General features: G+C 46.3%; 1 protein-coding gene across 4 annotated transcripts in view; it reads right to left on the bottom strand.

Annotated features, from left to right (window-relative positions):
* The window catches only part of LOC142803735 (2',3'-cyclic-nucleotide 3'-phosphodiesterase-like), an 89,153-nt gene that overhangs the window by 22,985 nt on the left and 39,749 nt on the right, over positions 1 to 26,419 (bottom strand). The window contains exons 1-2 of one of the 4 annotated variants that reach the window (XM_075889577.1): positions 10,582 to 10,720; positions 7,765 to 8,062 (exon numbers count right to left, since the gene is read on the bottom strand). The exons of the other annotated variants lie outside the window; for them this stretch is intronic. Of the exons in view, the coding sequence (XP_075745692.1) occupies positions 7,765 to 8,062; positions 10,582 to 10,588 (305 nt within the window). The 5' untranslated portion in view covers positions 10,589 to 10,720. Of the gene's footprint in view, positions 1 to 7,764; positions 8,063 to 10,581; positions 10,721 to 26,419 lie in introns of those variants that run through there. 4 annotated transcript variants of the gene reach the window in all.

Genomic DNA, 26,419 nt, shown 5'->3' with positions numbered 1-26,419 from the left:
ATGCTTAGCATCAGGCGCGGGGTTACCTCACCAATACGAAGAAGGGTAGAGACATATGGCTCACGGCAACGGAGGAAGATCTGACACTGGTAACCAATAAGGACTTCCCGACCAGGAGAGGGAACTCGGTGTGCCGAGATACAACCCCGGATCTCACCTTTGTCAAGAGTCTGGAAAACGTCAAATGGACCAACACAGCTATCGACCTCGGTAGCGATCATTGCATCATCGAAGTGCCCATAGAGGTTGCCCGCAACAAGACGAGGACCTTTAAGTTCATCGACTGGGACTTGTTCCGAGCCAACCGCTCCGAGCGCGCCCTTTCCCCGGATGCGGACCTAGACTCTTGGTGCGACGGGTTAAAAGAAGATGTGGCCAGCGCCACCAAAGAGGTGACAACCGATCTGGAGGTGGACAGGATGGACAGTAGGCTCGCGCATCTGTTGGAAGCCAAGCAGGCACTGCTCGCGAGATGGAAGACTCAGCGCCATAACGGAAGACTGCGCAAGAAAATGTCCGAAATCAACAAAACGGTAGGAGATCATTGCAAGGTCTTATGCAAGCAGCAATGGGATGAGCTCTGTGATTCTATGGAGGGCCAACTCAAGACCGGTAAAAGCTGGAGACTCCTCACACACCTACTGCACGACGGCAACACCAAGTCCAATCAGAAGAGAGCTTTGGCGAAAGCTGTCCATTTGGCCACCGACTCAACTCCAGATGAGGCGATCACAGAGAAGCTCATAGACAAGTACCTGGCGGCCACGGACAATCCGGTACCTCCCCAGTTTCCCGACTACGAGGGGCGCGACGCGCCATCGATGGACGAGGACTTCACCGTGGCTGAGGTCAAGCGGGTTCTCGCATCCCTCAATAGCAGATCCGCCCCTGGGCCAGATGGGGTAACCAACAAAATGCTCAAGCACCTCGACGACGACTCGATCGAATTTCTTACAGAGAAGATCAATGAAATCTGGCGAAGCGGTCTCATTCCCAAGAGCTGGAAAGCGGCCTGCACAGTACTGATACCCAAGCCGGGTAAGGCACCGAGCATCGAGAATCTTAGGCCAATCTCGTTGACGTCGTGCGTCGGGAAGGTGGCCGAACACGCCATGCTCAACCGCCTCACTGACCACCTCGAGTCTAACGAATGCTATACCCACAACATGATTGGCCTTCGGTCGGGGCTCTCGACTCAGGACGCCATGAAGCTGATCAAGCACCAGGTCATTGACTCCGGCTCCGCCGACACCAAGGCGATTCTTGGATTGGATTTGGAAAAGGCTTTTGACAACATATCACACGCCTTTATTCTCAAGAGCTTGTCTGAGTTTCACGTCGGCAAGCGGGCGTACAATTTTGTGCGCTCCTTCCTTTCGTCGCGGTCCACAAGACTGAAGATTGACGATTTTTTGACCACGAAATTACCCTTGGGCCAAAAGGGACACGTCAGGGGGCGGTGATCTCCCCGACGCTGTTCAATATCTGCATGATCAACCTGTCGAGGGCCTTGAACAAAATCCCGAACATTAACCACACGATCTACGCAGACGACATCACCATCTGGTGCCTCAGCGGATGTGAGGGTCAGGTCGAGAGTGCTTTGCAAGAGGCCATCGATGTGACGGAGCGCTATCTCATCCCCACCGGGCTAAGGTGCTCGCCCGCTAAGTCCGAGCTCTTACTGTATAAGAAGAGGCCCAGAGGCGGTTCTCACCGGTCCTGGAAGCCAGCAATGGAGAGCCACATTACGTTATTCACCGGTAACGGCTCCCCAGTTCCGCGGGTGGACACTATCAGGGTCCTTGGAATGTTTATCGAGTCTAACGGAGCCAATGGAGCCGCCGTCAAACGCATTTGTTCCAAGACCGAAAGCGCCCTCGGACTGATTCGAAGAATCGCTAACAGGCACCGCGGAATCAGGGAGGACAATCTGATCCGGATTATCCACGCATTCGTGCTATGCCACCTCGCTTATTAGGCGGCTATGCACAACTGGCTCGTGTCGGAGCGCAACAAAATCAATGCCCTAATCAGAAGAGTCTTCAAGCTGGCCCTTGGCATTCCCGTTCGAACGCACACGGAAGACCTCCTGAAGTTGGGAATCCACAACACGTTCGAAGAAATTGTCGAAGCCCAAGAGTTTGCACAGTTTTTCAGACTGTCTGGCACCCCAGCGGGTAGAACCATACTCGGCATGCTGGGACGAAACCCCACGGTTGTCGGTCCTGACGCTGTGAAGCTGCCCAACGACGTAAGATCCAAGATCCAGATTGCGCGGATGCCGCGCAATATGCATCCAACCTACAACGAAGCACGAAGACGAGCCAGGGGTAAATCTCTGCTCGCCAGTGCCCGCTTGGACAAGGATCAAGCCTGCTTCGTCGATGCTGCTTCGTACATTCAAGAAGAAGCCTTCTCCTCAGTGGTCGTCGACTGTGATTGCAGAGTCATCAGCTGCGCTACCATCCGCACTTCTAGTTCCAGCGTTGCAGAGCAGGTTGCCATTGCTCTTGCATTGACGGATGGTGTACATGACACAATTTATTCAGACTCCAAGGCCGCTATCAAGGCCTTCCAGATGGGCATGGTGGCTCCCCAGGTCCTACAGATTATTCAAAAAGTCAAAGACCTCAAAAATCACTCATTGGTCTGGTTTCCTGCACACCTTGGAACCATTGAGGGTGCCTCGCTCAATCCCAACGAGGAGGCGCACTCGGCTGCACGAGGTTTGACTGACCGTGTGCCGGGTAACGCGTCATCTCCTGGGCGACCTGAGCCTCTCTGCTCGTACAACGAGGTATGCAAGCACCACTATCTGTCAAGAAGACTGCTGCCTCTACCACACTCCTCGCTATGCAGGGCCCAAGCTGTTACTCTCCGACTGCTACAAACAAACACTTACACGAGCCCTGCGGCACTGCACACAATGTACCCTGAACGGTTTCCAAGCCCGGACTGCCCCCTGTGTGGTGGTTATGCGGACTTCGAGCATGTACTGTGGGGCTGCGCCTCTGCCGGTCCCCCTTTCACCCAAGAGGAAATGAAGCGACTCATTAAGGCCCAGGACCAGACCTCTCAAATACTGGCTGTCCAGAGGGCCCGCGCGAGGGCCGTCAGGTTTAACCTGATGGTCCCCGAGTGGGCCTAGCCAGGTGACGCTGAGTTTACTCGCGTCTATTGTGGACCGAATAAAGTTGATTCACTCACTCACTCACTCACTGACCGTTAGCTTTATTAAATGCGAAGCATTTCTTAGCGAACTTCGGCGACTTTGAGCGTCTCTATCTATCTATCTATCTATCTATCTATCTATCTATCTATCTATATATCTATCTATCTATCTATCTATCTATCTATCTATCTATCTATCTATCTGTCTGTCTGTCTGTCTGTCTGTCTGTCTGTCTGTCTGTCTGTCTGTCTGTCTGTCTGTCTGTCTGTCTGTCTGTCTGTCCACTTACAACTTTAGCTCTCCTGCCAGTTTCTATAATTCGATAATGGCATCGATACCAAACTTGGTATAGCATAACATGACCGCATGAAGAACATATTTGTTTAGTCATAACATAAAAATCATGACAAGTATGTCATGAATATCATGATTTGCATTTCATGGTCTTGCAGCTCTTGCGGTGGTTTCCATCACATGGCATGTCGCAAAACTTGTATGGTATGACATGATTGCATGGCGAACACAAGCAAATGACCCTAACATGAAAATCATGACATGCGTGTTACGTAACAACATGACTACATGTCACGCTCATGATGCACTTGCGGCCGTTTCATTAGCTTCACATGTACCAAACACAGTATTACGGGACAAGAATGGATGAGGAAGGTATATGACTGCTGCAAACATGATAAACATGGGATGAGTGTCATGTAACTACATGACTGCATGCTACGCTCATTATGTGCTCGCGGCCGTTTCATTAGCTTCACATGTACCAAACACAGTATTACGGGACAAGAATGGATGACGAAGGTATGATACTGGTGCAAACTTGATAAACACGACATGCGTATCATGTAACAATATGACTACATGCTACGCTTATGAAGCGCTTGCGGCCGTTTCACTAGCTTCACATGTACCACACTTGGTATTACGTGATGCAAACGGATGACAGAGGTAAATGACACATTCACACATGATAATAACGACATGCGTGTCATGTGTCAACATGACTACATGCAACACTGATGACAAGCTCGCGGCCGTTTCGCTAGCTTCACATATGCCAAATTTGGTATTACGTGACGCCAATAGATGACGAAGGCATGTGAGTGGTGCAAATGTGATAATGCGTGTCATGTGAGAACATGACTACATGCCACAGTCTAGGTGCCAATACATTTCGACGTGACGCGGTGCACGTGCTCGCCGGCGTTCATTTCGTCGCGACGCACGCCAGGCACCGGTCCTGCGATATACTCACAGGCACTCACCGTGCTGCGTTGCTTTGACGCATGCGCGTTTCAGCGCGTCCCACGTCCCTCTGTCACGAAAAGAGGGAGACATAGTGTTGTCTGAGTAATGCATCGACGCGAAATGCAGCATGTTGCATTTCTCGCCGGTTGCCGTCAGGTCGCACCGACGGACGCTGGTAGCGCCTGGCGTCCATCTAGCGCCTGGCGTCAGGCTAACGTAGCGTCGCTGTGCCCAGCATGCGCACGCGTCAACGCTACATTGGAGTACATTGGGCGCTCGTGGCCGTTTTGCTAGCTTCACATATACCAAATTTGGTGTTACGTGACATCAATGAATGACGAAATATATGACTGGTGCAAACATGATAATCCTGACACGCGTGTTATGTAAGAACATGACAACATACCAAGCTCATAACGTGCTCACGGCCATTTCGCTAGCTTCACAAATACTAAATTTGGTGTCACGTGACGTGAATAGATGATTAAGGTAAACGACACATCCAAACATGATAATCATGACACGGAAGTCATGTACGGCATCATTTACCTCCACCTCGTAACGTTGTGCTGATTTTGAAATGACATAACATTTCTCATTCGTGCTTCGCATATCATCGATTGCGACTGTACGTGGGATCTGCCAATTTCTTTTTATTCTACGGCGTCTTTAGATATCGCAGTAATCAGTCTGATTCCCCCTGCACGACAAAGGTCTGCAGGTGTTTAACTATAGCCATAGATAAAACTCATGTGTCCACGGGATGGACTCAACTTAGCGAATGAGAAGAGAGAGCAGCACTGTTGCAACAGAACTTACAGAAGATGAGGTATAATGACAGGATGCACGAACTCGTTAAGGCGGGAACAAACAGCGCTATAGACACGGGACGTTGACAGAACAACAGACGTGAGCGCCCAGTCTATCGTTGTCACCGTCCCGCCATTTCTTCCCGTCATAACTAAGTACAGAGAGCGCGGTCCACTGTGGAAGGGAACGTTGGAGCCCGTGGCTGACGGCAGCTTGGTGCCACCGCAGGAAGGCCGCAATGAGTTTTGCGCATGCGCAGTAAGCTCTGAGAGTGGCGTCCTTTCGTAGCATGAACGGTTCGTTTCGCGACGCTTTGAAGTGCGGAACAGCGCCGCAAAAGGCCTGATCTCAGGAATTCGTGGCAGAGCGTCGGCGTGTGCTTTTTTCACGTGGCACCGAGCCCTCTCCTATATGGAGAGAGTGGGTGCGCAGCTTCGCGTAGCTACACACCCACTCTCTCTACAGGGAAAGGGTGCGGCGCCGCGTTGAAAGGCCACGCGCCGCTGCGCTGCAACGGATACATGGGGTCAGACCGTGGGGAAAGCCTGACCACACGTGGGCGTTGCAGCCCGTCAGCGTGTGACTTTCTGACGCGGCTCCATGCCCTTTCCCTATAGAGAAAAAGGGCGCCTGGTTGCGCGATGCTGTGCGCCCACTCTCTCCGTAGAGAATAAGTGTGGCGCCGCGATAAGGCTTTAAAGGCATCACCACGCGCACCTATTGCAGCGCGTGGAATACTGACGCGACCTCGCGCCCGCAGCGTCACGTGTCCACGCGCCCTCTCTCTTTTTTCTATCGGGAGAAAGGGGACTGCACGCTGATGCGCTGCAACGGGTACATGTGGCCAGGCCTTAACAACGCCTACTCTGCCTGCACCTCGTGGCCTACACAAAACCCGTAGCAACCAACCTCCGGCGGCGGCGGGGCCAAGAAACCGCCACAGACTCCGATGCTCCCGTAAAGGGCCCCTAACACCCCGCGTTCAAAGAGAGAGGAGTGGCTTCTTTCTCACGTTCGGGACTCTTCCTACAGGCGATATCTCTTTCTCGCCACGTGTATCTTAAATGTTGGTGTACTAGTCCAGCAGTTAGCATTAAGCGTATCGAAATTTCGCCCCGGTCAGCGGCAGTTATATCTCCGCTTGCGCAGTCGGAAATGCACTAAGTGATAACAGTTGATAGAGCACGATGATAATGCGAGACAAAATGAACTGGCGGCCGGTTACATGGCAAGGTATTGTAGGAGACAATTCACATCTGATATTTAGCCAATACGGATCAATCGAATGTATGTACCGGAATGACGTCCAGGAAATCACTGTTCGTGCATCACGAAGTGCGAAAGCAAGACGAGAAACGTCAGTAAAAAGAAATGCCTTCGTTTTTTATATTTTGTATTTTCAGAGGCAGTTAGGGGCCTTTGAAAGGTGTATACTGACATGAACTTAGCAATTTTATGTACTTTTGCTCGAAACGGAGAGACTCGTATCGAGAACTCTGAAAGAAGTACCACGCATGGTGCCTCAGAACATATTGTATATATGAAACCAGTGAACTTTGTTGATTCGTCATAACATCCATTACAGTGGAGCTGGTTCGCACATGCCCGAGCGACAGAACTTCATAATATAACAAGAACATTTCACACATGTTTGCTGGATAAGGTATGTGGAGATGGCTAAAACTGCAAGCTAAGGAAATGAAAACTTACAGTGTTCCTATGCATTCACCTGAGATGACTGGAAGGCTAAAGCCCCTTCATCATATTATTTTTCCCAGTCATTGCATTGAACATCCTATACCACCCTCCAAGATGTTTCTGCACCCGTAAGGTGATTTTCTTGCTGCCTCAAGGATCGCAGGCACTGCAAGCATAGTGCACTTCAGCTGGTTGTGAATTGTTTCGAGATCGGCCCACCATTCACCAAGCAAAGATGACATGTGATGACGTCATCGTGTAACGTTACGTCATGGGACATCATGGGGATGTCAAGATGACTCCTTGATGGCGTTACAAATATTGGTCATCAGTGACGTTATGACGACGTCACATGGTGGCGTATTCACGTGATTTTGCATTACTTACGTTGACACAGAGGCTGAGAGACGCCGACGATCTATTTTTGTGTTTGATGAGGCATCTAAGGCTTTCGCTTTAAAAATCTCATTTTGTGATGTTTTAAAATCGTGTCAGTGTCCCTTTAACAATGGACCGCTGTAGGCCAACCAGCCCAGTTAAGCTGTGTTCACACGACTTACGAAATCGCGATTCGACCCCGAAGATTGCGTATTACTTCACCCGTTCCCGCTTCTCCACACCAGTCCGCGCGCAGCTATTCGTGAAACGACGGCTGTCCAAATCACAGTTGGGATCCTCGGGGAGCAATGCCGAAATCCTCGCTTGTAGCGTGAGTTCTCCCCTGTCGTGTGAATAATGCTGGCTGCGAAAGATCAGAATCACGTCACATGTCACGTGAGTGATACGTCCGCGATCATGTTGGTCGTGTCAATACTCACTTGCTGAGGCAGAGGTCGTGGGACTCGCGTATGGTGACCGTGTTTCTCTCGGGGGCCACGGGCGAACTGAACAGCTTGTCCGACCAGTAGGAGCGGCACTCCGGGTACAGCTCCTCCAGCTCGGCGGCCACGATGTTCTTTCCCGAACCGGGAGGACCACGCACCAGGAAGAGCAGGCGCCCATGGGTGCGCAGGAAGTCCAGCGTCGCCTCGTGCTTCAGGCAGGGAGCATCCACGCGCTCCAGCAACTGCGTCGTGTCCGTCGGACAGTCGGCGCCTCCGACGTCACTCGACCCCGCTGCCGTGTGCCGAAGCCACGCGTGTATATATATATATATATATATATATATATATATATATATATATATATATATATATATATATATATATATATATATATATATATATATATATATATATATATAGAGAGAGAGAGAGAGAGAGAGAGAGAGAGAGAGAGAGAGAGAAAGAGAGAGAGGATGTTTCACGAAATGTGTCGAATATTTTTTAAAAATTACAGAAAGGAGGTATCTGTGTGTTACTTGCGACGTTGCCTTTCTGCTTTCTGTGATAGATGGCATCTTCAGATGGATACAAACATTATTTACAACAGTAATTATACAAATTAACACAATTACCTTTTTAAACAGTGGTAATAGCCGCTTTAGTCGAATGGGCAAATTCCTACGAATTCCCTTCCTACGAATTCGTCCAAAGCCACTATGAAATTTTGGAAAAGCGGCCACTGGTAATCACCGTGGAGAAATGCAATCTGACCAATTTAGCAGGGGGAAAGGTAAACCGACGGACCAAACAGCGCATCTACCATTCACTTCTACAACACCTTCAATGACGGCACTGTTTCCTTCGCATTGAGGCAGAAAAATAAGCGAGCTCGATAAGCGGCCTCGAAACGTAGTGTTTAAATTGACGGTTGATAACGGTGATAAGTCTTACTGACTTAAGAGGGGGGCGCAAAGTATGCCCCATACATTTCATTTCACATAAGGGGGGGGGGGGGAGTGAGCGTGGTGATAAACATTTCGACGTTGAAGAAATAACTGTGCCGGACTTTTCATTGCTCCGTGCGCTGTACTATTTCCGTATAGAAGAAAGGAAGTTATTCATGTTGGTAGCTAGTTCATCGTACTCGGGAAACCACAGCGTACTAAACGAACACGAAACAATATGAACACAGGAGAGGTGTTCATCATGTCTCGTGTGCGTAGAACACCATGGTTCCCAAAACAAGACCTTTCCTTAATTTTTCGTATTTTTCTGAAACATGATATAAACCTGCTTTTCCATATGTCCTGAAAATTTCATTCAATGATATATCTCTAGTTTATGAGCGTTTATTACAGCACTTCGAAAGTTTGCTCGCTTCCGAAACGATGGCTCGATTATGTACTCGCAGGAAATCGTAACAATATATATATATATATATATATATATATATATATATATATATATATATATATATATATGGCAGGCATGGTGGTTGAGTGGCCGTAGCGTTGCAATTAGATCCTCCGTGAGCGGTCACAACGTGGTTTATTTCGACGTTTCGGCCTAGAGTCTGGCCTTCATCAGGATTGAGAGTACAGTTTGGTGGTGCTCAGCTTTATACAATATTACATCAGAGGGGGAGAGAGAAAAAGACAAAAAAAAAACGAAAGGAAAAAGAAGAAAAAAGAAAAAGAAGTAAAAAAGAAGAAAAGGAGAGTATGAGGTGGACTCCCCCGGGCGCGACCTTTCACTCTTCCTTCCCTTTCCCCCCTATCTCTCTATCTTTTCTCCGCAGTCATCCTAAAGGTGAAAAAGAGAAAAGGGGGAGAGATTGAGAGGGAAGGGAAAAGAAGAGTGAAAGGGGGCGCCCGGGGGAGTTCACCTTATAATATCTATCTTTCTTGGTTTTTTTTCCTCTTAAGGAAAAAAAACCATATATAAGGGAAAGAGGTGTATACCTAAGGGCTCGTTTTTGGGTGTTTTGACACAATATTAATGAAATCTAACAGACAGTAATGCCAAGGAATGTACAGCGGAAGTTATTAGAACCAATGACCAATGAAATGTAAATAAGAAGAAAGAAAAGTGGGTGAAAAAATAAACAGCCGTGAGCAGATATATATATATATATATATATATATATATATATATATATATATATATATATATATATATATATATATATATATATATATATATATATACACACGCCTTTCGCACCGATCCTCATTCGCGCTCTTCGCGGGGAGCATGTACGCGCATGTGCCCTTAGTTTTAATGAGAGTAATAATGACATTAGGGGGCTTATAGGTCTCAAAACTACGATATGATTGACAAATGCCGTAGTGGAGAGCTATGTGAATTTCGAACACCCGCTGTTCTTTAAAAAGCGCCAAAATCGAAGTACAAAGGAATCTACTGTTTCGCCTCCATCGAAATTCAGCCGCCGATCTCAGCAGCACGACAAGAACGTTAGCTGCTCTAAGCTACCAGCTTAGTAAAACACACAAGCTCTTTCTTATGTGTCATAGAGTATCAGCGATTAACAATGCGTCTCTACTTTTAATTGCTACGCGAAGATTATCTTGGATGAAAAACACCGAATAAGTTGCAAGGGTGACGAATTTTGAATTTACCGCCTTCCGATTAGGTGCTGTTGCGGTAAAACCGAGGTAAGACGACACGTACCAATAAAAACCATGCACAGCATCCACCACTAAGTTTTCGGTTATCGTTCACTGGTTCATGCGAATTGGCGTGAGACAAGACAGTCGCCCCCAGCGTTCTTTCAGCGAGGCGCAAACTCACCTTGCATGCTTTGCACTTGCAGCTGAACGAGTTGAACGTTCTGTTCTTGAAGGCCTTCTCTGTTGCGGCACGAGTTGAACGGCCGGGTATGTGTATTCGAAGCAGAAAACTTCGTTTTCGTCAGACCCTACGCACGGAAGTCAATGAACTAGCTTGCTTGCTTGCTTGTTCCTTTCTTTTGTGGCTCTCACCCACTAAGGGCGATTGGCCAAGAAGCCGGTGGTTAATGCAAGTCAATACCTACAGATTTTGTAGACTAGGGGGATATGATTACCGTGTTTTGACTGTGAAATTAATTTGGTGCAATGTAAAAAAAAGAAAAAAAGGGGGGGGGAGAAATAATAGAATTTGTTGAATATCTGAGGTGGAATCGTTATATGAAATTCTCCTGAAAGTTGAATCATTGCAGTGTATCAGCTAAATAATAAGTGGTAGTGTGGCTAGTAAAATTCGAGAGCTGATTGCTGACTCAGCAAGGTAATCTTCTTGTGTTATATATGAATTCGCAGAGGCCCGCAGATGTTCCTGTCGCTGTGTCCCAATGAAGTGGCCCCAAAAGCCGCAATTAACTACTTATCGAAGGACCGCAAAAGAAATGTCACTACCGATGCTGCCGACGGTACGCCGTGATCGCAGTGTTTCTGTGTTTAGAGAAACCATACCACCCAGCACGAAAGCCAACGTTGCCAAGCCAGAAATGTGGTTTGCTGCAAAGATTAGTCGCTATGAATTACTTAGCGCTGCCATCGCATGTGATTTTGAATGAATGAAAAAAAAAATGATCGGTTTAGGTTTACGTGCGTCGGACAAGCCGGGCCACGGAGGAAGGAAAGGTGAGCCGGGCACACGTAGCCTTCACAGTAGTATATAGTTTATTGCGCATTCATACATGAGAGCTTGTGCGATTACAATGCATTTTCGGACCGTTTCACGCGGATGTGCTGACGTTGACTTCAAGAGGCGCATTTTCATTCACGACCAAAAAATCCTTCAATAGACGGTTTCGGCGTTTGTAAACAAACTGGCTCGCGCCGAACGGCCTACCTCAGCAGATTTCCGGTGCGACACTTTCGGCAATGCTTTTTTAAAGTTCTGGTGGTGTTTTCATGGTGTGTTTCGGTTTGCTGCTCTCTGTTATTTCTGGTGCATTCCTTAGGATGTGTTTGCAGCAACGTCTAGCGGCTACATGAAGGGGCTCACTGCTCACGTGGCCGATTGGCGCCGCGCAAAATATCCTTCGTGGCGTTCCGATGAGCGCGGCCCCCTGCTCCATGTTGCCTCTCATAGAGGCCGCGCCTGCAGGAGAAGCTTGCCAACGAACTAAATTGGGCCAGTTGGTTCTGCATGTCGATGTGAATGCGCTTTGAAGACGCGGACAGAGAAATTGACAGCGCACACTTGTGTTTTCTCTTTCCACGTCTTCAAAGCGCACCCACATATATGCAGGAGAAGATTGCCCGATTCATAGTGAAGTTGTTCAATTCAGCTTTTCGACTAGAACTGAAAACCTACTTCTTGTCATACCCCGAACATCTTTGTGTTTTCGTCTAGACACACAACCTCAAGATAAAACGCTTATCTTTGCGCCTGTGTAACGCCGGGTTCTTTATAGAGATCATTGGCGTTCGGATTTTCTCGCGATCCGAAGTGTTCGCGTGACCAATTAAATGTATAATGTACAGGTTATGTGATAACATCAACAGAAGCAATTGGTCACGCGAACTATTATGGTTTACTCACGAGTAAGCTATTCATGAATCAAACTTTTAAGTTGAACCCACCTAAGCCATGTTCACACCAAAACATAAATGAGCTAGAATGCAGCGATATTATTTAGCGGCTGAAAGACAGGCGATGAGTCATTTGCTCGCACAGATAAGTGCCCACTCGCGATCGTCCCTTTAAAAAAAATTCAAATCCAACGACAACGAAACGTGGACACCACGACGTACACAGTACGGCGATTTATGTAGTGCATAGCTAATTTGTGTCGTATGTCGTTTCAACAATAGGCATCGTTATTATCGTTCAAACTATACGAGAAACACCTTTGCGATAAATTTTCAGTGTTCGCTTTCACGTTTTGTTACCTATTTCAGGCGTCAGTACACGTATCTGCCATGAGTGGGAGACGACAGCGACTGATGTGTTCCCGGTAACCAGAACCTTCGACTAATCTAATATCTGAGTATCGTCTCTGCGCCATCAGTGTGCGCTGAGCTTTACATTGCCTTTAATGAAGTGGGAAGAACAAGCCTAGACGCTCTTAACGGGAATCTAGTCTGCTCTCGTGATCAAAACGGAACGTTTTGACTAGCATATAAAATTAGTTCAGGCTTGCAGACTGCATCCTGGCTTGACAAAGCTGTGCTCGAGTTGCAAGCGCTTCATCGGAATACTTTTATTTGCATAAGATATCGAAACACAAGCAACCGCGGCCAACAACAAAGGCTGAAACCACGCAAGAACAGGCTAAACCGGATATTTCCTGGAGTGGTTTTCTGGTGAACGCACAATGTTGCCAGAGACTGGTAGGCTCTTGCGAAACCGTCTACATATCCTATTTTCATACCCTGGTACAAAAGAGGAACTCATTCAAGCCACGCTTTAAAAAAAGCTTTGGAACGAACGGAACGACACCTTCACACCAAGTAAGGTAGAAAGGACCACCACAACCTGATTTAGACAAGCCTTTTACGGACGCCGAGATCAGAGCAGCCATATTTAGTACCAGAGGAATACTGCGGTGGGTGTGGATAAAATCACCAATGATATGATCAGGAATGGCGAAGCCATTGAAGCTCTCATTAAATGCATAAACAAACATTGGCTCGCTAGAACTGTTCCACAAAAATGGAAACATGCGATTGCTGCCGTGTGCCTAAACCAGCCAAAAAACTTGCCTTTGAGAACATGAGACCCATCTCCCTCAAGTCTTGCTTAGGAAAAATCTTTGAAAAACTGGTCATCACCAGGTTCCTCAATGTCTCGTGTACAACGACCTCATGTCCGACACCATGTATGGCTTTCGCTGACACCTTTCAACGCAAGATGTTCAATTACTTTTAAAAGAACAAGTATTATTGGACATTTCTATGATTAGGGAAAATATCGTTATGGCAGTTGACATAAAGAGAGCCTTTGATAACATCAGTCATAAAGCAATGCTGGAAGGTCTCGAGAAAGCTAACAGTGGAGAACGAATATTCGAATATGTCAAAAGTTTCATTAGTCACAGGATTGTAATAATCAAGCTTGAAGATTACGAATCGAACATTATTTGACCTCCAAACAAATTGGAACACCTCAAGGAAAGGTCATTTCACTGACACTTTTCAACATAGCCATGACAGGTCTTGCAAGAAAATTCAATGATATTGCCAGTCTACAACATGCGATATATGCAGACATCACGGAATGGACAACCACAGCCAGCCTAGTGAAGAAACAAGATAGAAACAAACAGGATAGGAGCACCATAGAAGAGTGCGCAAAGATACGGGGTATTCAATGCTCAGCAGAAAAGTCTGAGCTCATTCGCTTCACGACAAAAAACGCAAGGAGGATTGACCCGAGTCTAAAGTTGGAAGTCAGGCTCGAAGGAACTATCATTCCTTACCTTACGAATACTAGGTGTGTGGCTACAAGCTAATTATAGATGTCTGCACACACTAGATCATCTCAAAACATTGGCAGAGTACGTCTCACGCATGACCTCGCGTATAGCCAACAACCGTAAAGGCATGAGAGAACAAAAGATGACCTAAGACTGGTCAAAAGCCTCGTCATCAGTCGTGTTACATACTTGCTTCTATATCACATTATGAACTGACAAGAAAAAGAAAAAGCAAACCAAATAAATAGAATGTCCTACAAGACAGATTACCGCGGAATACTTCAAAAGACAAGCTACTGGTGCTTGGTCTTCATAACACAATTGAAGAATTATGCAAGGCCCAGATACTAGCGCAAGAAAATCGCCTTCTCCAGACCCCAACTGGCACAGCAGTCCTAACAAAATTAGGGTGCAATACATTGATACAAAAACACTAAGAAACTAAAGCGAACTTAGAGAAGGGTACACTGTATTGCCAATACCAAGCAAGGTGGATCCTACTCTGCATGATGGAAGGTGAAAGATAAGGGCTGACCACATTGACAAAATGACAAGATATATGAACATGGCCTGATTCAATGACGCCGTGCCTTATCAGACTGATGCGAAAAAAGCTGTGTGTGTAGCCGCAGACCGTAAAGGGAAAATGACAGCCTGCACTTCAATAGATCGGGCTTCGATAACACAAGCAAAACAGGTCGCCATAGCACTCGCAATAAAAGAAGGATGGAGGACGCAAAACGCTCCATTAACAATTATTACAGATTTGCAAAAAGCTTGCCGAAAGTATCTGAGGGGCAAAATCGGAGCACAGGCGCTCCAGATATTGGTTGGAACAGGACAGAACCCCACAGAAAAATACAAACAGACTGTGACTTGGGCACCGGGGCATGAGGGCATGACAGGGAACCTGCATGTGAATGAGACGGCTTGATACCTTACAAATAACCAAGCCACTCCAGGCTCTGCAATAGAGGAACCCACACCCCTGGACCCTCGTTTCGCAATGATTGTTAAGTACTACAGGGAAAATAGGCAGCTCTATCCATGTCCACATAGAAAGCTCAGTGCTGCGGAAGTGACAGTGCTAAGATTACAGACAAACACTTACATAAATATCCACACTTTCCATCCTATCTTCCCCACGACATGGGGTAGATTGGGTGAAAAGTGAGCATGCCCGCGGTGTCGGGTGAAAAGTGTGCAGAGCACGATGAAGAACACGACACCGATGGCACATGCGACGAATGAGAGACGCTGCTGCATAGCCCTGCTCTGGTGGATCAGCTGCTACTGATCCACAGAGCTGAACGGATGGCTCGTGTCAGTGGAGCCCTGGAATAGGGGCACGTCCTCTTTGGACAAACTACTATGCCCTTCACCCTGTATATTCCCCAGGACACTGGGGTTATAGCCTGTCTGGTTTATGCATATAATAAAGTTTTGTATTACTACTACTACTACTACTACTACTACTACTACTACTACTACTACTACTACTACTACTACTACTACTACTACTACTACTAGTCGTTTGAAGAGAGAAGGCCATGCCTCACTTCTTTATTTTCAACAGGTGACCATAAGAGTATGCGTGTCAGAAACAGTGAGAATCAAAGGAACATATTTTATGGCATTCGTTGCGATAAAGTAAAGCTTCTCAGCTATCCTACAAGACGCTCCACCCTGCCTCCTCTCACTGCCCACGCCTATGCCTTTGACCGTTAGTACATAGTGAAGGAGATCCAACTACAAGGTCGTTTTGCCAAGGCTGGCAACACAGACCTCTTGCATTATTATATTAAGGTTATAGTTCACTACAATTAAGATACAGTCAGCGGTATTGAGGTGCAAAGGCTGCGAGAAGTTTCCTGAAGGTGTGGGCTATGTATGCATAAATTTTAAACTGCACACCTGGCAACGAAGTGCATCTAGGGATTGTATATTGCGTATTGCGAGGTCGTTTTTTTGGACAGCGAGCTTGTTTCATGACCCAAGTGACGTGTTTTTTTTTTTGTAAAAATGTCCTGTGGTCTGGTTTGTGGGCTTCTATTTCGTGGGCTTTCAGTAAACCCATTGTTCACTGGAACCCTTTGCTTGGAACAAAGGCTTCCAGTGCTGAAGCAAAGCAGTGGTGGCTAAGAGCTTCAGCCTCCAATAAGAGTGCGATTTTCACATAGGTGTAGAACTTTTACTTTCTCAGGTAAGGGGCAGGGTCTTGGCATGCTCTTATCTCTCTCTCTTCTGCCATACTCTCAACTGCTTATCACACCCAGCTCTATAGGGAGCTATGCAGAACGACTCCACCAAATAGGAAACTTCACCAAATAAGGTATTTATGTCCTAGACATATGGCTCGACCCACCTTAGGGAATCCACCATGAATCGTGTGACAGTACAACTTTGGAAAAGAAAATGCTAAAATATTATGCTTAGATATATTTATAGACCAGTGCTTATCTTAGTTCTTTTATTGCATGTTAACTCCCTCCTTCTTTTCTTCCTGCAGGCACCCATAAGCTGGGTACTTCCCTGTGTTCTCCTTCCTTCTCTACTCCAGCCTCTGATATAAGGCATGTCACATTATTTTGTGTTTTTGTGAATGTGTGTGTGCTGTTGAGTTATGATACTGTACAGGTGTTTAAGTGAGAATTTTCAAATGTGAACTTTATGGGCAGTTTTTTTAGGGCTTCACTCTCTCCATTATTATAATGCACTCTACATGGGCCGCTTGTAATCAATATCAAGTGCTGTTACTTTTTCTGTCTTTAACTATTGCTATTTCTTCATTGCATAAAACAAAAATGTAGGGCCATTAAAGAGCAATGAGTTAACAAAACAAGGGGATACAAAGTGCGACTGTACTGCCACACAAGTTAAACCCAGATATGTTGAATTCAAAGGGGGAACATAATGACTTCACATATATCAATAAATCGAAATGAAGCAGATGCCCATCTGAATCGGCAAAAGAATGTTGAAGTTTGTCTTCCAATGACAAATAGCAGCAGGGACTTAGGTTCACTGTGCAGGCGTAATGTTTATCTATGCAACGGGCATTTTTCACCTCGTCATGCAATCTGGTCATGCTAAGCCACAGCAAATCCGTCATCATGGAATTAAACTGAAATTATTGATGCACGAACCATTCACATCCTGGGACAGGTACATTGCTCTTTTCCCTACTGTGTTTGCACTGCCCTTCATTTTTAGTGTTGTGTTCAACAAGGCCTTCCAAAATCACACCAACTAGTTGGCATGACTATTTTCGTTGATACGAGTGATGTGGCAGATGGGACATGAGTAGCTGCAAGTGCACAACATGGCGCAGTGCCCGATATGTTGAATGGGTGTTGAATGGGGAGTTGCATATATGGTGAGAACGGCACGATGCCTTTGCATGGGATTTCAAGGGGTATGCTAGCGATTCACATGTTCACATAGTGAATATTGACTTTATAAATGTTAATTTCAACTGTATTATACGGAATGTTGACTGCAAAGCAGTGAAGAAAATTATACTAGTCACAAGCGAGTTTTCTTTATTGGTGCAAGCACCAAAGAACAAAATCACGTAGCAGCTGCATCACAAAGTAATTTTCTATATGTCTTACCGTGTATCATTAATTTTTAAAATTTTTGTCTTTTTTACAGTCGTTACCTTTTTCTCCGTCACACCTTCAGTCGTATAGATTCAGTCAAAACAGACCCTAATTGATATAGACTTGACTCTAATAGCATCAAGTATTTACAGTCATTGTTCACATGGCGATAGTGAGTCAATGTAAGGTGGAGTACTTTCCACCCGACTTTGCTGCACGTCTTCGGTGCCTGCAGACTCTTTAGAGTCAAAGCGGCACTCAGTGAAACCGACTGAAAGCTTTGTAGTGACCGTCATGATTGAAAGGCAGTCTTTTGGAGCCAGTGTTTTGCGCATGTGACCGGCTGTGGTTGCTGCGCCTAGATGTAAAAAAAAGAAAAGAAACATTTTGAGTGAGGCTTTAATCTGAAGGTAAGTACATCTTTCTGATGTGAGAAAAAGATTCATGCTTAAAAAACAACACAGAAGTTGGCTGGCCATCACTGTCGAGCACCTAGTCTAGCACACGTACCCAAGGTGAATTATTTGAAGCCATTTTAATGCAGATGAAACAAACACAGTTAAGCACCCGATTGTGCCTAGACGAGTGTCCAATGTTTGACCTTCTATTCATGTTTGTTTTACTGCACAGCATTTGCTTTGAAAGGCTCTATGTAGCAATGAAGTATAACACAGAGCAAATGTGCACGCAAGCTTAACCAGCCAACTAAACTGTTTGGCCAAGCCAAGCATCTTGAACAACAATATTCCGCTTTCTCCAACATCCCACCCAAAGATTGGCCTCCCCTCCGCTAAATTATAGCGTAGTGCCGCTCCTTAAACTGAAAACGCTGTACCCCTCGGTAGTTGCAGCTAACTGTCAATCAAGTGCAGTGGCCTCTTCTGTCATAAGGCAACTGCCATCAACTTTCTCAACTGCAGATAAAGTAAAGAAATGTTCTAAAGAAGTGGTCTGAAAAAAAAAACCCTCGTGCAGTAGCACTAGTACATACACGACACAGTAAGAAGGATTTCACAAAAAGTGTTCAAATAGTTAAGAATTCCAATTAATATTTTGTAGATAATATATATTGCATAGAACCTTTTTGTTTTTTATTTCTACAAATATCTATATAGAGAAACTCTGATCATTTGATGTTGCACTAAGCTTTCCCACTGGTAGCTCGCCTAACCATTGTAACAAATTTTAATTCTTGAAATATATTAGAAGTGCAAGCACTTGTATTAACACAAGCTGCTCTGAATGCGACAACTAAGCTATTGATGGCATTTTCATATTTTCATTCAGTGTTTGTCATATAAAAATACGAGTGAAATTACTTGACTATCATGTTTATGAATATATACAATAATAGTGTTGTTGTATAGATGTAGCTTCTAAAGAGTGATCATTATTTATATGTATGAATCCTTCGCCATCAGCAAAACTCTGTGCAAGGAGTTAAAAGAAAAAAAATTGATGACACAAATGCTACCAACAAACATACCAATCTAGATCATTCTGCAGTTGCAATTTACAAATTCGCGTTTTCTGCACCTATTGGGAGTGTACCATGTGATGACTACACTCCATTTTACTACAATGTGGCCGCTTGAAATACTTCTTCAAAGACTATAGTCGGCATTCTTTCAAGCCATAAGAATCCTTCCTTGACTCGTGAGCAATAAACTGCAGAGTTCTCAGGGTGCACGTACCACACTGGCAGTGGATGTTGAATACATCAATGATGATAGTAATACACATGACCCTGTAACAATTTCATTCTCCCGTAAGAACATAATTGAGTGATTACTGTTGTGATAAAAAACTACGCCTTACTTGTTGGTTTCCCCAGCATACAGCCAAGAGTGACGGCTGTCGAAAGTGAGGGGGCTCAGCCCCCAACTTTTCTCAGTGGGGGGCTCGCGACCCCCTTGACCCCCCCCCCCTGGCTGATACGCCTATGCTTCCCAATGTATTCGATTCCACTGCTTTCTTCGTCGCCACTTTGCAAACTGCTGTCAACGCTCCTAGTTACCATAAGCGAGGCTGATCAGGTTTATCAGAGTCTAGAGCGGAAACCTTCTTTTGGCGCTTCCAGTATGGCAAAGATAAAATATTTCAAAAGATTCGTAACAATCATCGGCCCACAGCAGCTTCTACAGAGCAGTGATGATGCTATTCATTTTTGACGAAAAAAAAACCCCTTTTCCTGAAACACAAATTGCTCTGGCTGGTCAATAAAACGATTTCTCGTTCCCATTCATAACAAAGCAGGCTACAGCACAAGACGATCTTGTGCCTTGTACTGTAGCCTGCTCTACAATGCTACAGCACAAGATGCGAAAGCGTCGCATAGGTGGCCCGGACCGCAAAGAGCCTCCCGGAAAAAATCGTCACAACAGAAAAGTTGGATGAATTTCACTATATTATTTTCTGGCAACATTTTCATTCGCTCATAACAATATGTGTGAGTGATTAGTGTGGTTAGTTTCCGCATTGGTTTCCCCAGTGTGCAACCGGCAGTGAAGACCGTCGAAAGTGGGGGAGGGGGGGGGGGGCTGAGCCCTCCTTGCTACCCTGGCTGATACACCTATGGGCGGAGGGCATATTCAGATGCGTGCAATCATGAATTACGGCAGTAACTATAAAAACTATAAAAACTTTAAAACTATAAAAAAAACTATAAAAAACTATAAAAACTATAAAAAACTATAAAAACTATAAAAACTTTTCTCAGTGGGGGGCTCGAACCCCCCTTGCTACCCTGGCTGATACGCCTATGGGCGGAGGGCATATTCAGATGCGCGCAATCATGAATTACGGCAGTAACTATAAAAACTATAACGATTCTCGTAAGACCATTTATTGTTAGCGCGCAGTGACGATTGCCAGTCAGAATATCGCCGATCTGACAGGAACGCAGATCGCGTGCACAACAACAACCACAACGAACTCGTCGTCTTCTTCACTCCACAATTAGCGTCCTAACCGGTGGAAAAAGGCAGTCGAGTCAAATGGGTGGCTTCGTTCTTTCAGCGATTAGTCCATGGCCATTTTGAAATTTCTGAAATGTGGCCAATCAGCGCGGAGCGTCAAAATCTGACTAATTCAGGAGGCGAAACCGAAATCGACGTACCAAACAACACATCTACCATAACGTCCCCAACGACGACACTTTCCCTCGCCGTTATGAACCGTTGATCTAGAAACTTCGTTTCGTGGAAGCGCTTTCCTTCCACATGGCCGCTTATCAACGCTCGCTTATCTTCCTCCCCTGATGCGAGGGAAACAGTGTCCTCACTGAGGGCGCTTTCGATTGATATGTGGGGCTTAACGTCCCAAAACAACCCTATGATTATGAGAGACGCCGTAGAGGAGGGCTCTGAAAATTTCGACCTCCCGGGATTGTTTAACGTGCATTCAAATCTGAGCACACGGGCCTGCAGCATTTTGGCCTCCATCGGAAATGCAGTCGCCGCAGCCGGGATTCGATCCTGCGACCTGCGAGTCAGCAGCCGAGCACCTTTAACACCTCCTTTTGTATACTAAACACATGCCACATTCTTGTATTCGTATCAATAAAAAGCATGAAAAAAAAAACCCTTAGCCACTTGACCACTGCGGTGAGGCCCAGTTCATTGTTCGTTTTCGAAATGAATAGTAGATGCGCTGTTTGGTGCATCGGTTTGGTTTGGCCTGATAAATTAATCAGATTTCATCACTCAGCGCTGATTAACGGGGGCCATTGTGTGTGTATGCACATATGGCGACTAGAGTTACTGCGTATGTTCTCTAGGTAGCATATACAGCAAGTCCAATGACCACCACACTTACTTCTCGCTATTCGGAGCTCGACGAAAGCGTGACACACGCGTCATATGATGTTACATTCCATAAAGAGTAGGCATATCGTAGACAACGTACCTGTGTTTAGTGGGGGTATGCAGTCAGCATAAATAGAAAATTGTTCATTAATAAAGATGCTTCCTTCATCAAGCCAAGTGCTTTGACTTTTTGCTTGTCCAACATTTGCTTTCAAATTCTTGCATGTATATACCCATCTCTCTGCTGGCATCACCTAGGCGCTCAGCAACGCTTGTTCTCAACGACATCCTTTAATTATAAACACGGTTAAAAAGAATAAGTGAAGCTCCTAAGTATTATGCTAATAAAGTTATTTTAATCAATCCTAAACAATACAAATTCAATTAATTTCGTTTTATTCGTAGCTAACGGTTGTAAGTGAGCAGCAAATGTGTGCAGCTAATTCAATCGACACAAGTTATTATTTATATGCTTTAAAAAAAAGGACACTTTTACAGATATTTGCTCACAAGCTAATCAAACAGCGACCTCATTTAAGCCGGACCGTTAACGCGCTGCCATGAAAAGAACATAACACAAGTGAAACAAATTTTGGTATAGGTACAGTAGTGCAGGCTAACAGCGCTTGATATAGCAATCTCTGCGGACCACTGTCGACGTCAAATTGAAGCTTCTTCGAAGATGTTCTGTCATGTACGCCCCCGCACACGACGGTACGCATAAATCACTGCGAGCTATATATTAAAAAAAATGATGATTTTTTATTTGGCACACGGCTGAAGCAAAAACAACGATTCACTGGCTGTGCCAGCAGCGGGGGTACAAAAAATAATGTTCAAGCATTAAATGGAAGACTCCGCAGTGGCGCACTTTCAGCAACACCGGGGACACTGGTCGGTCAGGCTTGAACGTTGTTAAAGAAGTGACCGAGCGCTCTCTTCTGCACCACGTTCAGTACTCAGTAGCGATCGTAGCTTCTGCGCCCCCACGGTCTACCTCCAACAAAATTTCGAGTCGTGGACCAGCTGTTCCGACTCAGCCTGCACGGTGAAAACAAAAACATACATTCACCGTGTGTTCTTAACGCTAATGGGATGGGTTTCCCAGCAGAACGTGTAACCATGTAACACAAGTCATGTTTTTATTGCCTGGGCACGGCCAGGCAGAGGGGGAGGGGGAGGAGGAAAGAACTTTATTCAGAGTCCAGCGAGTAGATGGGGTGGGCGAATGGCCCCGCCTAGGTTGCGACCAGGAGTCCTTGGATCCTGGTGGCTTTGTCGGCCCGATGGACGGTCCACATTTGGTCTTCGAGAACGGGGCTGAGCATTGCGGCTTCCCAGCGCACGCGCGAAGGCTGTCACCAGAGGCTGCATACTCGTTATGGGCACTAATCCCGCTACATTCCCATAAGATATTCTCCAGAGTGGCTCTGGAGTCGCAACACTTGCACCTGTCCGTTTTGTAAATATCAGGATATATAATCTGCGAGAGTGCAGGACTCGGATATGTCCTAGTATGTAACTGCTTCCATTCGAAAGACTGTCTTTTTGTTAATTTTGGGTGAGGGGGCGAGATATGCCCTCTGTAATCTATATTTGTTTTGTAATGTCACTGAACGCAGCAGGCTCTTTCCCAACCGTACCGCCGTCATATGAAAGCCAGTAGCCAGATCCAAGTGCACAGTCGTTTGCGTCCCATTTCGAAAAAGCTTGGCTTCTCGGCTGTATTCGTAAACTGAACAACTGCTAGTTTTGCCTGCAGCTTTCGTTAAAAGCGCGACTCCACATGCATGAACAGAATAAACAACAATATCTTTTTTTTCCGAACTAAACAAGACCATTTCCACGATGCACTCCTGATGATCTGGTTTGAAAATGAGATCTGCATGTGTTATTTGAAGGTAGTAACCCCGCAAGTACAGTACAACTCGTCGCATTGCCGATGGCAACAATGAGAAGAGCCTGGAGCTTACGGAGTCGTGTATGGCTGGTAGTAGCCCGTGAAGACCACGTCCAGTTCGCAAGTCTCTTCATCAACCAGGAGGCAGCAGGCCTCGCGACCGGATTCGGTGGCTGCGTAGACCTCAACTTTTCCGACTTTCTTCGTGGCTTCTTCCGCTGTTGGCGAAGTCCAGGAGCGCAGCTTTTTCGCCAGCAATGTCCACGGGGCGCCGACGGCTCGGGCGAAGCTGTAGTCGGTGCCCTCCACTGAGCCAAGAGGCATGATGGTGATCCTTGATGGATGCGTGCCTTAAAAAAATGGCGCCAACGACACTCGGTTATCGCCTGAACGAGGATAACATTTTAGGGTGCTTCAAAACACAAATATACTGTGCTGGGATTCTAGAAGCAAGCACTGTACAAGGGGTGATGCGGGAACTAATGTAATGGCCAATAATTGTAGACAAACGCTGTCCCAGAACGAGCGCTCAAAAAGGGCGCACCGTCAAAGTCTCGCGATGGAGCGCCAGAGTGGCACCGCGAGGTCAACGACAAAAGAACAAAAAAGAGAAAACAAACATCGAAGGCTCCCTGGGCGCGCGACTCTCTCCCCTCGGAAGCGTGGCTTCGCCGACGAACCTCCTCACCCCACATCGGCGGCCGAGCAAGCACTCGAAATTTCTAGAAGGAAAGGGGCGTGTTATGCCGGGTTGAATCATCTGTCGGGGACGGCCCTCGTACAGTCTCGCGCCTTCCCCCAGCATCCGCTGCGCATTGCGCCGACGAATTGATAACTTTCTGGAATGTCGCGCGGAAGGTATTTAACCAAGCAGCGGAGATGAGAGATCAGGAGAAGACGGAAGTTAGCGCCAGAGCGCGTAGGGATTCCGCCGTGTAGTCGTCGAAGGTTTTGTCCGTAGAGACAAAGCAGGAAACGAAGATGACTTCCACCTGAAGGGTGACGACTCGAGCTACAGGCAAGAGTGTGTGTTTACCGCTATCGAGCGAAGACGCGTGGCAGCAGCTGCGTGTGTGAAGCCAACGGGTTTTCGGCGAAGAAGTTTGAAGCTTGGAGAGAGGCCAATTGAAGACGCGAGGTTTCCTGGAAGAGAAACTTCGGCGAGGTTTCCTGGAAGAGAAAAATCAAGGGCAGCGGAACGACAACAACGCTGGACTTTGAGTGAGTGATTCTCGGAAGAGTATCCTCCAGACTTTTGTTCCAAGAACTTTGGACTGAATAGGTTTTCTATCTCTTAAGTCTTTAAGTTTCTTGGTTGTTCAATGCATGCGACGGCATTGTAGTGCGTATTGTTGTCTGTGTCCGTTGTTTCGAGTGTGGCTGATTGTACTGTGTAGTACGTTGTTTGTTTGGTGATATATTGTACTCAACTATCGTGGAGAGCGCATACTTGTGTGTTGTCTCGATCTGCAATTATTGAGAATATAATTTCGTTTGTTTATCAACTCTCGGCTCTGACTTGTTCCTTGGACCGCAGCCGGCGTCCGCTGGCGCGCCAAATAGGACCACTTCTAAATTGTCCACGCTTTCGTGATGCGGTTCGGGGGGCCGATACCTCGGCCCTTAGAATTAGCCCGGCGATCGCCTCCCTAATTAACGGGACCTATGTGACAATTATTCTGGCGTCCACGACAGGACCTTTTGGTGTACAGTGTGTCCAAAGTTGTGAGAAAGAGCCCCGAGTGGTTGATACTGCTATCGGAACGATTTTGTGTGTTGTTCAGTGTTTTCATTAACGAGTGCAGGAGAGTGTTCCGATAGACTGATTTAGGCAGATACTTTTTACACGCCGCAATACTTTATTTGCGAGACACCATGGATCACGGAAAGTTAGTTGCTCTTGGTGAGAAGATGGGTCTTTCTGGCGCCGAACTACGGAAATGGGTAAGCCAGAAGGAGAAAGAGGCGGTGGAGAGAGAGAGGTTGGCAGCTGAGAGAGCCAAGGAAGAAAAGGCAGCTGAGTTGGAACGAGAGAGGTTGGCAGCTGAGAGGGCCAAGGAAGAAAAAGCCGCTGAGTTGGAGAGAGAAAGGCTGGCCGCTGAAAGGGCGAAGGAAGAAAGAGAGCAACAATTGAAGTTGTAGTTGGAGAGAGAAAAGCTGGCAGCTGAAAGGGCGAAAGAAAAATGAGAGGCAAAGGAGCGCCAGCTGAGAGAAGAAAGAGAGCAGCAATTGAAGTTGGAGCTGGAGAGAGAAAGACTGGCAGCTGAGAGGGCGAAAGAAGAAAGAGAGGAAAGAGAACGGCAGCGACAGCACGAGATAGAACTCTAGCGGCTCCGTTTGCAACAGCGAAGTGAAACTCCGGTCCAAGCTACAGTTGAAAGCAGCGAACGGGAGGACCACGGCTTCCGCTTGAACCCAAGCAAGCTGCTCGTAGCGTTTGATGAGAGGAAGGACGACCTTGACGCGTACCTTCATAGATTTGAGACGATTGCAAGGAGCCAGAATTGGCCGGAACATCAATGGGCAACTGCTTTGAGTACTTGCTTGAGTGGTGAAGCGCTCAGTGTGTACGGCAGGCTGACGCCGACCGATGCAGCCAACTATGCAAAGGTGAAAGCTGCTTTGCTGAAGCGATTTAGATTTACTGTGGAAGGATTCCGGGACAGATTTCGGACAGGAAAACCAGCAGATGGTGAGACGGCTACGCAGTATGCTGCCCGACTTTGCCACTATTTCGACAGATAGATTGAACATTCAGGGACAGCGCAGGAGTACGATGAGCTTAGAGAGCTTCTAATTAGAGAATAATTTTTACTATTTGCCACCCAAGCCTGTCGCTGTACTTGAAAGAGAGGAGAGCTAAGTCACTTGAAGACATGCTTGAATTGGCTGATCAATTCTTGGAAGCGCAAGG

Source organism: Rhipicephalus microplus, chromosome 3, assembly GCF_043290135.1.
Source record: "Rhipicephalus microplus isolate Deutch F79 chromosome 3, USDA_Rmic, whole genome shotgun sequence".
NCBI classification, from domain to species: domain Eukaryota; kingdom Metazoa; phylum Arthropoda; class Arachnida; order Ixodida; family Ixodidae; genus Rhipicephalus; species Rhipicephalus microplus.
The sequence above is the reverse complement of the archived record's forward strand: the minus strand, read 5'-3'. Positions and strand labels throughout refer to the sequence as shown.